General features: G+C 43.4%; 1 protein-coding gene across 6 annotated transcripts in view; it reads right to left on the bottom strand.

Annotated features, from left to right (window-relative positions):
* Window positions 1-14,106, bottom strand: part of Ptprt (protein tyrosine phosphatase receptor type T) — a 1,068,074-nt gene that overhangs the window by 158,224 nt on the left and 895,744 nt on the right. For 4 of the 6 annotated variants that reach the window (XM_058575678.1, XM_058575677.1, XM_058575680.1 and 1 more), the window contains 2 exons: window positions 13,168-13,303; window positions 1,366-1,395 (listed from right to left, as the gene is read on the bottom strand). In XM_058575678.1, coding sequence (XP_058431661.1) covers window positions 1,366-1,395; window positions 13,168-13,303 — 166 coding nt within the window. The remainder of the gene's footprint in view (window positions 1-1,365; window positions 1,396-13,167; window positions 13,304-14,106) is intronic. The other 2 variants (XM_058575682.1, XM_058575681.1) reach the window with 1 other exon arrangement.

Consider the following 14,106-nt stretch of genomic DNA (forward strand, 5'->3'; position numbering starts at 1 on the left):
CATGCCAGGCGAGCGCACTACCGCCTGAGCCACATCCCCAGCCCCAAACTCAGTGCTCTTTTACCACATTACGTGTACATGTTTCTCAGCTAACATTTCAATTATTTGATTTTCATGCTAATCTGCAGGTAGGTTTGAACACCAGGAGAGTGAAAATCAAAGTCATTTCTCCATCTACACTGCTTGAGGCATAATGTATATATTCAGTGAATGTTTATTGAATGAACGAATGAATGAACAGATGAAACAAAATCTACAGTTCTTCCAGTATTAATGGTGAGGATTCATTTTTTGCCTATATAACATGAGGGTGGTGGTACCATGAACTTATCTGCTTATCGCTTGGCTCTAACTGCCCAGGGTGGATGGGCCACCATTTTCCTGGCTCCATCTTCATCTTGAGGGTTTCAATAGATGATCACTGACTCTTTCACAAGGCTGGGTGTGCCAGGGTTGACGGAGTGGTGGGCAGTACACTTTCCAAGGAGCCAGGTTTTCTGAGTTTTAATCCCACTCTTCTCTAGATGGATGTGGGACGAGAGCACACACCTCTCTCTGGATCTCAATTTCCCCAAATGGAAAATGAATATTAGAATGGGGGATGACTTCAGTAGGTTTTTTTTTTAACTTTTTATCATCAAGGATCTATTGTATAGTTTTTCTTCTTTATCCTCATGTTTTGGAGATATGTGCTTTATTAATAAAAATAACCACTTAATAAAACACCTTTACAAAGTAAGTGAAAAAAAACCTGATAGGCCAGCAGCCATCTATAAGTCCAGAAAAAGAAAAAAGGCAATGATAATGTGACATAACCAATGCTAAATGCCAAACAGGTAATTCCAGCCCAAAGCAAAGACCCTGCATGCTTCTGTCACCTGTGAGGTTGGGTCTAGATAAAGTCATGGTTCCCTGCAGTCTTCCTGAAATAGTGGAAATAGTCAATTGCCTCCTTTCTAACTTTTAGAGTCCCCGGGGCTCCCCAATCCCCCAAGTAGACACAAATACACTCAGAGATCTGTGATTCTGTCTTATGTGTGCAAGTCCTGCAGAAGGACTGGATTTCTTTCTTGCTGGAATTCAGAGATTCCTAACTAGAAATTTGCACTCAGAAAGGAGAAACAGCCCCTCTCGACTCCAGAAATAGGCAGGGAAACTAAGATGGTAGAAACATAACAGACTTGAACAATGACAGTGCATTTTCAAATGGAAAACATCTACATAAAACAGAAAACCCCAGGGCTACACTTGACTTAGACAGAAGTGGGTATGAGAAACTAACAGACAATTGGTTGGTGCGGGAAATGCATGCTACAGGTTCCCTTACAGGGCATGATGCAAAGTTAACACCGGCTCGATACTTACAAGTAATAGGAGTAGGAATAAGCATTTCTTCTATATATTGATGGGCAGTCAGATGAAGGAAATGTCCAAAAAGGGGGAAAAAGAAAAGACAAACAAAGAAGAATTAGATTTATATGAAATCTTGGTTCTTAGAAATGCACATTTTATTTCAGCATCCCTAAGCTCAAGGAGATGCAGGTTTCTCTACCCATCCTCTTTGCTAAGAATCAGATACTTTCAATGGCAGAAGAAATGAGAGAGGCATCTCCTATGAGAGGAAAACTCACTACCTCATGCAGAGAAAGCCGAGTTTCACGTTGGCTATTTTTGCTGTTTGACAGCTCTTTCTTATGGCCAACTAAAACTAGCTTCCTTGCAATAATGGATTGTTTTTTGGGCCTTGAATCAGCTTTCTGTGGCATCTTGAGACTAGTCTACCATTCTTCCGCATGACAGTGTTCCTATGATCTAAGCCACACCACAATTCACTCTTTGGGTTTTCTTTATTTCAGATGAAAGGGCATGAGAATCTATTTAGGAAGGTCATTCCAAAGCAAGGAAATCATATAGCCAGCATCCAATATGGCTCCCCATGACCCCCACTTTCCAGCACAGACACCTCCCACACAGAAACAGGGTTGGCCTTGTGTGACCATGACCAATGATATCATGTAGGAATTATGTTCTATATGTTCTGGAACTTTCTAAAATAGGTATAAAAGAAGCCTTTCAGTTCTGTCCAAGTCTTTGAAATTCGTTTGGAACCTCGACTCTCCGTGTAAGAAGTTCAACTTCCTGAGGCTGCCATGCTGGAGAGATCACATGGAGAGGCACTGCGATGACATAAAGAGAAAGTAACATCCAGCCAGCCTCTAGCCACTCCATCCCCGGCTGATCAAGTTGCCTATCTGAGAACCTCGACATTGTGGAATGAAACAAAGGTCGTTCCCTTTAAAGACTCCCTAGGTAAAGACTCATGAATGATAAATAAGTGCCATTTTTCAAGTCATTAAATTGAGGGTCATCAAAATTCAACCTAATCATGAACAGGCCCTGTACTAAGAAGAAGGAGTTCCAATTTTCAATCTAACAGACCTTGATTTGAATAACCTCTGTGCCTTTGTGTTCTCATCTATTGTTTAGGTGTGTTGAACTAGATTCGTAGTTTTCAAACGGTGTTCCCAGGATCCCAGGGGTTCTGCAGAGCAGGTTCATTGTATGGGAGGAGGAGCACATGGAGAATGTGGTGCTGTTGCCATCCACAAAAGCTAGAGCATCTCCATTTTTATCTATTTTATAAATTGGAGTTTCATCTAAGATTTCACATAAAGCTCGAAAACTCACTGCCTTCAATTTCTTTCTAATGTCCCTCACTAGCTCTTGGCTTCTGAGCAATCACAGACCTCAAAGAAGTCCATGATATTCCCTTGGTTGTAATTTGCCTGATGTTGTAAGAAAATAAATAGGAATGTTTTTATTTCACATCAGATTTTGATATACTGACCATAAGTGATACATTTGAGGATTGAGGAAAAATTGCTAGAAAATTCAGGTTCCAAAATATCCATCTGAGTAAGCAGGAATAGTTTCCTTTTCTCTTGAATGATTCAATTAATTTCAACCATTATCCCAGGTACTTGTCATCAGAAGATACTGTCTTCATAATCGGGGTAGGAACACATATTCAGAGGCCCCCCAAATTACCATTTCAAGTAATAAGTGACCAAAGCCCTTAAGGCAGGACTATCTCTAGCTTTCTCTCATCCATCAACAAAGCCCAACCCAAGCCCCATAGCTCCAGAATTAAAGTGACTCTGAGAGATAAAAAGACAGAAGCATATTCCTCCTTAGGAGGATAAACTGGGGGATATGAGGCACAGCTCAGCAAGATCTGGCAACCCCCCAAAACTATTCAATATCCTGGACCAAATAAACAGTGGTCCTGGATGATGAGAGAGTGAAAAACTCAGAACTGTAAAGAATGGAAATGGAATAACTCCTGGCAAGTCATCAACCCCCTTCACCAGCCATGCAGCTTGGCACTAAGAAGATCATTCCTTTGCTTCATCACAGCCTGGTCCAGTGCCTAGAAATGTGATTTCCCAAGAATGGAAAGCTCAGGATCCATTTGAGGAAGATTTACAAATATCTCTTGGCATGGTTTGAATGTTCCCCCTGAAACTGATGTGGAAACTTAATCCCCAAATTCATTGTTTATGACATTTGGAAGTAGGGCTTTGGGGAGGCAACTAGGATCAGATAAGAGCTGGGCCCTGGGATGGGACTGGTGGCTGTATAGGAAGAGGAAGAGAGACATGAGCTGACCCATGCTTGCTCTGCTTCACCATGTGATGCCTTCCACCATGTTATGATGCAGCAAGAAGGCTCTCCCCAGATGCCAAGCAGAGGACGGTCCTATGCTCTTGGACTTCCCAGCTTCCAGAACTCTAAGAAGCAAGTTTCTGTTCTTTATAAATTATCCAGTCTCTGGCATTTTGTGATAGCAACAGAAAACAGACAATATGTGTTTTCCATATTCCATATATTGGGCTGAGCACCAAGAGGCCAGTATTCTAATCCCATTGGTTTCTCTTGCTTAGTGTGCCTTCTTGGGTAAATTCATTCCTCTCCTTATACTTCTTTTTCCTGACCCATGCAAGTAGCTGGCAGAGATGACTGACAGGTTGAAAATGTTGAGCAGTTGAAATATGAGATGCCTCAGCGTCTCAGCACCATCATTTACAAGCCACCTTTAGTGACTTGAGCAAGTCACTTAACAGCACAGTCCCAGTTTCTCCATCTCAAGCTTGAGGACAATAGTTAACCAACAGTTATTGGGGCCATCGATATTAGGTAAGTATATTCAAATTAGATATGATATATAATGTATAGTGTTTCATGTAAAATACATTAATTTGAATCAATATCAGGTTATATCACCCTACACATGGAAAATACTAAGGATGGATTAAAGGCATTTTATGTTCCCACCTGATCCTCAGATGTAGGATTTGCTGCACTTACTCTGGTCACCAGGACAAAGGGTTCACCTCTTTAGTAGAAATAAAAATGTGAATACAGTAAGAACAAATACTTAGGCCGCACTTCCTACGTGCCTGGCATTGTTCTGGGCTCTCATCACACACCAACTCACAGGTTCTTTACAACCGCTCTAATGGATAGGTGTCTCATCATTTTCACTTTACAGATGAGGAAACTGAGGCAAGAAGGTGAAGTCACTGGCTGAAGGGCCACAGCCAGTGACTGCCATCGACAGCACCCTGGCTCTGACGCCCACGCTCTCACCCACTGTGCTTCTTTCCAGGAAGCAGGGAAACAGGAGCAACAGCGATGTAGGCATGGAGATGCACAGACCTAATCTCTTAACTCTCCCCACAACCCTGCAGAGCGGATGTTATTCTCGCCTTTAGTTGAGGAATCTGAGGCTCTAAGAGGCCTCACTAGGTCAAAGGTTTTATGGATCTTTGGAACAGCAGCAAAGCTTCCATCCCCAGGTGGATTTTCTCACTGCCCAAGCCCCCTCCTAAAGGCACGCAGGCTGCACTCTGAACTCTGGCCCTCTGGGTTTTCTGCTCTCCACCTCTAACATTCACCAGTGCCTGGGCCACCTCCTCCAGACAACATGTTCCCCTCACCTTCAAACCATAACCACCGCTTCCAAGTAGCTTTTCTGAGTGATCCTGGGTGTCACCCAAAGCCAGCATTTTCCCTGGCTTCAAAGAAACTCCAGGATGATGGAACAGACAGGCTTTTATTAATTGAATCTCTTTTCCCAATTAACCTTCCCATCCTCCCAGGGCAAGCATCATAGGTCTTCACTCTGTGACCAGAACACAGTTTACATGTATGTTTTCTCTAAGCCTTGAAGAAGATTTACTGAGGGTCTAAATTTACAGGGATACAGCGATATTGCTAGTAACAGATTGCCTGAAACTAAAACTCCCGAGCAGGAGGACAGCTGTGCTAAGGAAAAAATAAAAATAAAACAATAACCCTAAACTTAATAAATCATATATTGCAGACTCTTCTTCTTTTTGGCTGGCTGACAAGATTGCCTTTAGGCACAGTTTACCTGTGTTCCATACCATTTTCACAGGACCATGTTGTCTATTTAAAAACACACTTGACCATCTACCCATCCATCTATTTGTAAGTCCATTCATCTATGCATCTCATAAGCCCATCCATCCATCCATCTATCCATTCATCTATCCTTCCTTCTATTCACCTATTCATCCATTATAGAAGTCCATTCAGTCATCTGTCCATACATTATTTTACCTGCTCATCCATCCAACAATCCATCTACCATCCATGCATCCGTCTTTCCATCAATTAATTCAGCAAAAACCTCCTGTGTGCCTGTCTCCCCCAAGTGCTAGAGATAGACAAATGAGATCCTGATCTAGCCCACTTATCTAGGAGAAAAAAAATCATGAAACTGATGATAATAATGGCTATTACTTAAATAGTAGGCTATCACTTATATTCCAGGTACTGTTCTAACTAAATGAGGTGGACTATTTTATTTAATCTCCACAGTAACCCTATGAAATTTATTGTTCCTCTTTAACAGACAAGGAAAGCAAGGTTAAATAACTTGTCCAAACTGGCATGGTTGGAAAGTGCCATGACAGGTGTTAGAATCCAGGAAAATCTTACTTAGGAGACTGTGTTATTCACTGCTATGTTATACTGACTTCAGTGATGACAAATGATGTGGAGTCACAGAGACCATACCTGAAGGCAGGTGTGGGGAGGAAATGCAGGCAGGGTGGGCCAGAATTTGTGATACTTATATAAGAAAGAAAAAAGGAAACCAGATGGGGGAGGGGAAGGGTATTCTTAGGCAGACAGAACTGTTTTGTGGACAGGGTGGGTAGGCTAGCCAGGAAGGAATGCCAAGATGTTAGAAAGGCTAGTCCCCCCAAAAGCTTAAGGAGTTTGGTCTCAGTCCTACAGATCACAGGGAAAACTCAAGAAACCAAGTAATCAAATACTTGTTCTAGAAGGATGAGTCTGGCAAGAGTGTGAAGAGAAAGTCAGAGGAGAGAGAGACACCCACTAGTAGTGTGGCCCTAGAAGTTATAGCAAAGGCCAAGACAAAAGATGTTTGCAATGATCATGGGAATCGAAAAGAAGAGGTGAATGTGAAGGGTAATTATGTCACAGAGTCAACAGGTGATTAAGTGTGATTCGTTCAGGGGGACTTCAAAATTTCTAGCTTTAGCAGCTGCCCACATGGGGGCAAACATGAGAAGGGTGTGTGTTAAGGACTGAGTTAGAATAGATAGGGAAAGATGATACATTTCATTTGGGCTATTTTCCCACTTCCATGAGCCATTCAAAATCATGCCCCACAATTTAGCCTCTCAGTGGATCCTGTTTGATGTTCCATCCATCTTAGGTGGTTAAGAATGTAGACTCCTTCCCCAAATTGCCCAAGCTTGAGACTCACCTCTGCCACTTATTGGCCAGGTGCTTTCAGGTAATTTCCTTAAACTCTATGTGTCTTAGTTGTCCAATCTGTAGCATACTCTAATTCAATAATGTGCACTATCCCTTCTTGCTCACCCCATAGTTAGTTTTTCTGATTCTCTCTAAGTTTTTGTTTCATTCCCTGAGTAGACAATATGTTCCCTGAAGGGTCAGGCCATGCTATCACTTTTACATACTGACTTCCAGCCTTACCACCCTCCTATCACAGGTTTCTGTACATCATTGACACCGAATGTTGATATTCAGGTCTGTATTCTGAGTGAAACTCTCTCGTATAAGAGATAGAGTGTCAACCCTGGGCTCCATCTGTTTTAATTCCACTGGGGTATTCCATTCAAAATCTTTGTAGGAAATTCCTAGTATCTGCAAGGCACATTTGAGATAAGGATGAATTAGAACAGACAGTGGATGGCCCAGTGGAGGAGACGAGATGTGACTACTAATGACAAATGGAAGGCAGAACATACGGGATCCTCACAGAGGGGCTCCAGATGGTGAAGAGACTGCAGCTAGGTTACAGGTCAGAAAGCGTTCACTGGAGAAGGTGACTTTAGAATGGGGCCTTCAACACAGGTAGTATCTGGTCACACGGAGCTGAGGAATGCAAACATTAATAAGGAGGGAAGTTCATAAATAAAACTACAGGAGAAGGGGTGGCATTAGGAGACCTGCTAGAAGCACCGTGAGCAGGACGGCATCGCTCAACAAAGTTTCCCAGATGACATGAACATATGCTTCTTCCCTCACTTCCACCCAGTGAACCTTGCTGTTGTGGAAGAGAAGCCGTTGGAGGATTTCAGACAACAGGTTTGGGAGTGTGAGTTTCATTTTTTGGCACATTACTCTGGCCATAATGTGGAAAGAGGATTGGGTGGAGCCTGCGATAGAGAAACAGAGGTCCCACTCCAGGGAAGAGGCAGTGTATAGAGACAGGGAGAGGAGGAGCTATGACCAAGAAACTACAAAGACGCAGGCTTAGAAGGATCCACGGTGCTGATCAGGATGGAAGGGAATGCCTGTTGATGAGCTAGGGAATGTAAGATTGGGAACAGGTTGAGAAGTAGGCAATGATTTTGACTTATGAAACACTTGGGGGATTTTCAAGGCAGATGACACAGAGGAATGGGACTTCAGTGAGAGAGGACTGAAGCTGCAGACTCCACCCTCCTGGGCCATTTCCATCTTCAAGCTTACAAATGACAACCACCAGATGTTGTGATAAAGACACAAGAGAAGCTTGTACATCCAGTCTGGTAGCTGTATTGAGCTGGAGCATCATGGATCTTTCCTGCAGGGGAAGTTCATAGGAAGACCTTGGAGAGGAGGTAATACTTGGGAGTCCTACTTGGAAAACCTTGGGGCAGAAGGTTAGAGGGTAATAGAAAGTTTGCAAGGGAAGAAAAATGTCAAGACATTTCATTCAGGGAAACACATGCCCAGAGAGTAGTGTGAAGGCAGGAAAAATAAGACTAGAGAGGGAAAAGTAGTGCTTGAATTTGAGCCACCTGTCTCCGGGTCTATGATTTTCTTACTTCCTACTAGTCTCCTTGGACTGATAGCATAGAAGCTAACAGCATGGGATCTGAGGTGACAGAGCCTGGGTTTGCATCTCAACTCTGCCCAAGACCTTGACCAGCTCATGTAATCCCTTTGAAATTTTCTCAAAAATTAAAAAAACAAACAAAACAGAAGTATCAACAGACCTAGCCAACTATGATTATTAGGAGGATTATAATAAAAATATGGCAGCCATGGAAATAGAGAAATTAGCTCAATGTGTGAACATTAATTGCAACATTGCTGTTAGCATATTAGTGATGGGCTTAGACCTGCTCTGGTGCAATTGAGGTCATGTGTGAGAGAGGGCTCCTGTTGACATTGCACATTTTCACTCAGGCCAACCATTAGCCCATCTGATCTCCAAAACAGCCCTATAAGGTTGGCGGCATCTCACATAGCAAAGAATGGGATTTGTTAAGTGTCATCTCCATGGCAAACAGCAAATCAATAGTACTGCAGAAACTGGACACATTCTTTTTGGATTCCCAGTCCAGTTACAAAGGGTCTGCATCCATTAGACTGGGAGTTACTGGAGGAAAGGTATAAATCACAAAGAATCAATGTGTACTCAGAGATACATGCGTATCTCAGAGTTGATTCTCATATTTAAAATCCAAGACACTCCAGATACACCTTTGGAAAACTTACTATGTGGACAGGCAAAGCATGGTTGGCAGAAAATTCAGTCTGGACCAGGCAGAGCTAATCAGAGGAGGAGAAGAGAGAGAGTAGCTAGAGCCATGCTCAGACTAACTTTAAAATATCTCCCTAAAACTTGCCTAGTTCTCAAAGTATGAAGGGATGGAGAGGTGACTATAGGATTCTGACAACTCCTTGTGCAGATTTGCAAGAATCCTGCTAACCCTGGCTCCAGTGTTTCCTTTTCCAAATTTACATGGCCTCAAGCTTTGGGGGAACCATGGGACTCTAGAGAGTATGACCAGGGCATAAAATTGAAACCTGGGGACATATGCATATAATTTCACATCCCACAAACATTAAAGTGTAGAATTTCTCATGTATGAGTGGCCAGTAAACACCTTTAACCATTGAGATAAAATTGGTTAAGGCACAAAGATTCAGAGAATCCCACCTTAATTTTCATTAAAGACACCCCAAATCCCTATGTATTAACTCCTTGGCTGCTAATTTCTGAAAAGGAGGCTGTCAACTATGTAAGGTGGGAAGTTGAGGGGGGTACTCAGGACCACAGGACCAAGCCAGCCATAGGGCTCTCTTTATGTCAGGATTCAAATGGTACATGTGAAAAGGAGGTAATTGTTACTATATGTTGGCACCCATACTAGAACATTCCAGGGTCTACATGTGATCAATAGATCCAGGAGAATAGGGGAACCATCATTGCTGTGACATGGGTAAAACCACACTGGTCATCAACTCTAACAGAGACAGGCTCCTGGTACCTGTCTTAAAATGCTCATATAATCCTGTATATCCCCATGTGTTCCTGATTATGTATGGTCCCACACTGAAAGAAGCCCAGTCCAAACAGTCAAGGGTCATACCAAAATAAAGAAAAATAAATAAATAAAATCTGAACTTTAACTTGCATCCTTTGTAAACTTTTGGGGAGTCTCATGTAAGTGGCCCACCAGCACCTCATATCCCATTTGGCCTTTAGTCTTTGGAGACCCTCTCCCTTATTACAAAACCAATGCAAGCACGAACAAAACCCTCCTCCGGCTTTGGCGGTCTTCCCCTCCATCTCTTCCTGCCTCTCTCTTTTTTCCAATCTCTAAATGTAAATTAGTTTTAATTTCTTTCATTAAGCCCTTCCCTCAGCCCTTTGAACCTTAAGTCCTTCTCTGTTCTCTGGTTCTCTGTCACAAAGGAAACCCCTAGGAGGAAAAGAAAGACTCTGGAGAAGGGAAGAGAGTCCTAATACCATTAATGGCGAGCCCCTGACATGGAGCCACTGGGAATATCTATATTTCCTGGAAACCTCTGAGGCTGTAGCTTTAGGGAGACTTTGAGTCAGTTGAATCTATCAGGAAGAGAAAAAAAAAAAAACAGAGTGGCTGTGTGCGTGCCCATGGAGGACAGGGAGAGGACCCCAACAGGCTCAAACCAGTGGAGGGAATACAGCAGGTGTGCTACCTCTGAGAACCCCAGGATCCAGGAACTGCAGGTGATGATGGGACCCTGAAGAGATGCTGATGTGGGGATCCTGAGCCCTGGGGATTTGTCTATTATTTGGAAATTTCTTTTCCTTTAATATCTCTTCCTTCTAGCTGTGGACAGTGGTATAACCAGCAGTGAGTTAGTAGCAGATTGAACTGCCTGACGTGTCCCTGTGTTTATATATAGGATTGGAGTTGGAAGACATGCACAGAAGCAAAGGAGCCCACCATGCTCTTGTCTGCCCTTTGAGGCATCTCTAGACAGAGGAGGATGCTGTAGGTTAAGTGGAAAGAGTACAGACCTATGTCTAATTTCTCTTTCCTTCCCCCTTCTCTCCTGTCCCCCTCCTCCCTAAATCCATTGGTAAATTGTCCTATCAACGAGGTCAAAAATGTTTCATTTTCTCAGAAGATACAGTATACCCAAACACTGACCAACATCCCCACCCCCCCACACACTGCCATGATGTCTTCAGTTTTGCTTCCTGGGAAGACATGGCGATCATGTGACACCCTTGGTTGAGTTTGAGGAAGAGGGTTTTATAGAAGTGAGACATGATGAAGATATTCAGAAGAGGTTAAAACTACACAAAAGACTCACTTCAAACTTCCTCCCACCGTGGAAACAGAGAGCCCCTTCCTCCCTCCCAGAAAGTCACACATTTCAGAAATAGCTGTTGAGAAGGAAGTGAAATTTCTTCACAAGCTCACAGACGACGGTGACGTGAGTTAAGCCAGGCTTTAGAAAGAGCAAAATTGGAAGAGCATATCTGACTTACAAATCAGTGGCAAAGAATGAGGAAACTCTGGGTCTGTCCAGGAGATATTCACTTTTATTAAATTGGTCACTGTTTCCAGGTAGACAATCCCAAACTCCCCTCTGCCTCTAATATGTCGGTGATGCTAAGAAACACGGCAAAGATCTCTTAAGTGCAATGTGCTTACTGCCCACATAGAGATTGAAGCTCATTTTCTACCTTATGTAACACAGTGGACTCGTCCCTGAGATGGACAATATGGTGGTGCTTTACCATGATGAGCTAATGACAATGCAGGGCTGTCTTTAGCCCCTTGAGGGCTCCTTGGCCCCAGTGTCCCCCCCAACCCCGCACCCACAGGGGACATCTGTGGCTGGATGAGAACCTTAACTCTTCAGCCATCCTGCTGGGAGCTCAAGGAGAAATGATGGTATTAGATAAAAGGTGTAAGAAAGGAGGAGGTCCCTGCCCTGAGCTATCCTGTCAGAAGAGGGACTGGCTGATTCTAAGCAGAACAGTGAGCGAGGGACAGAGGGATGTTCTGGTGCCTACATGGTTGACAGCATGGCACCAAACCAGTATTTTTGAATCACTGACAGCTGGAGATGGGAACATCACTTTATTGAAAAAAAAAAAAAACAAAAAAACTGTGCATTCGTATTCATGTGGTTCCTAAAGTAGAAGCTGGAATTAGTCTTTGGGACATTCCTTTCTTTTGTTCTGGAGGGGAACAAGTTTCTCAAGCATCTTTCCTCCTATACATGGAGATGAGTTCCTGGCCCTTGTTCTTAGGGTCATCCAGAACTCTCTGTAACCAAACCAAGAGCTTTAGGCTCAGTTGTTAGTTTGGTCAACACTGTAAAATGGCTATATTTCCTGGGGGCAGGGCATGTTGGCACAATAGATGTTATAAGGTAGATACATGCTTTGTTGGCTCTGGCAGACTGAGGAGTGGGAGGGTAACTAAGATTGATGCTCAGATGATGAAACTGGGAAGACATGGAGATGGTAAGCAGGCATGGCCACGTGGTGACAGGCAGCAGCTAAGGAGATGTGATCAGGAGGAATAACCCATAACACTCAGGACACTGCTAGCTGATATTCATCCTTTGTATTTCCTTCCCCTCTCTGTAATTCTCTAGTGTCATCCTCAAGCCTTATGAATCTCTCTCTTAAACAGAAGATGCTGGGGTCTTGGGAATAAGGGACACATCTGCACTCTTGCTTTTCATCCGCAATGCAATTTGGAGAAACACACACAGAGTATGGGAAAACTGTGTTCATTGGCCTGATGGGCCCAGAGAGGCATCCTGTTGAGAGGTACCGAGCAGCAACGACCAGCTGGGAAGGTTCTGTGAGACATGCAGTCAGAAGGAGCCTGGAGTAGGGGAGTCTCTGGGACTCTCACAGAAGTTTGAGGCCAGCCTGGAATTCAGCTACTGGATCCGATGGTACGAAAGGTAAAGCATCACTTTCTTGCGATTGTACTTCTAGGATCATCTATCTTTGTGGACCTCCCCAGCTATCTTAGAACATGAGCGATCACAACAGAACAGTTAACTCTAAGAAGGCTCATTTCATGATACAGAGTCCAGAGGCATGATAACATGGTCTACCCATGGTTCCATGAGAAATTGGCCTTCTCTGGGCCACTTGTCAAGCAGGCAGAACACACTCTCCCAATAACAACACAAGGAGCCACAGCTGGCTCAAGTATTTCAGGACCTCAACAGTCATCAGATCACTGCTGGACAGGGACCAACAGAACCTGGCCATGCAGGGCAGTCATGGCAGTGGGGTCACCTAGGATCAACAAAGTCTTCAGGGAAGAGTCAGAGACTCACCTCCTTTTGATGGTGAGCATCACGCCCAGCAGAATAATGATGAACATGAGGAGGCCAGCGATCACGCCCGCCATCTTCACCGTGTTGTCCACCTGCTTCTCTGGCTCCACAGTGTTAGAATTCTGGGTGGAGGCACCTTGGAGGGGAAAAGGGAAGGAGGAAGGTGTTGAAAAGGCTTCAGACAATAGTCATCATAACAAGTGTTTCCACTTCCAGAGAGCTAACTAGGTGCCAGGCACTGTGCTAAGAGCTTTGTACACCTTGTCCCATTAGACCCTTTTGAAGATGAAGAAACTGACATGTGGAGAAATTGAGTTTCCCAAGATTCCATAACTGCTGTGTTAGAGCATCCTTTTCCTCTGGTGAGATCAAGAAGCACTTTGTTCCTTGTACTGTTTTGTAACTGGGATCCAACTTTGGAACCTCCATTTGGTTCTTGGGTTCGCAGGATTATTCCTAACTCTGCTTTATTCTTTTAGATAAATGGTGAAAATAGTAGCTGTATATTAAGGTAACACAATTAAAACCACTGGAATTTTAAAGATAGAAAGAGTTTTTGCTTTGTTCCCTATGTGAAACAAATGGTAGGGTAAAAATTTAGTGTATCAAAGGGAAGTGCATTGGATTCACTCCAAGTTTTGGCATTTAAGCTAATGCTATGCTCTATTGGGGAACAACCTTGGACTCAACCCTGATAGAGGAAGGTGGGGAACCAGCCACTTAATCCTGTGTTTGGCAATTTACAGATCTAAGCTTGGTCAATCCCACAAACATTCTAAATGGTAGATAGTGATTTTATCTTGCTAGAAGTCACATGATTGATGAAGTTAGGGCCAGCATTCTATAAGTTTAGGGCTCCAAGTTTAGGCCTCAGTGGTCAGAAACCTTGAACTCAACATTGAAGTTCCCAAGTTCCTCAGTCTCCTTCTTCCTACAACA

This window comes from Marmota monax, unplaced genomic scaffold (genome assembly GCF_021218885.2).
Source record: "Marmota monax isolate L192 unplaced genomic scaffold, Marmota_monax_Labrador192_F-V1.1 WCK01_AAM20220418_F8-fsc00014, whole genome shotgun sequence".
Lineage (NCBI taxonomy): Eukaryota > Metazoa > Chordata > Mammalia > Rodentia > Sciuridae > Marmota > Marmota monax.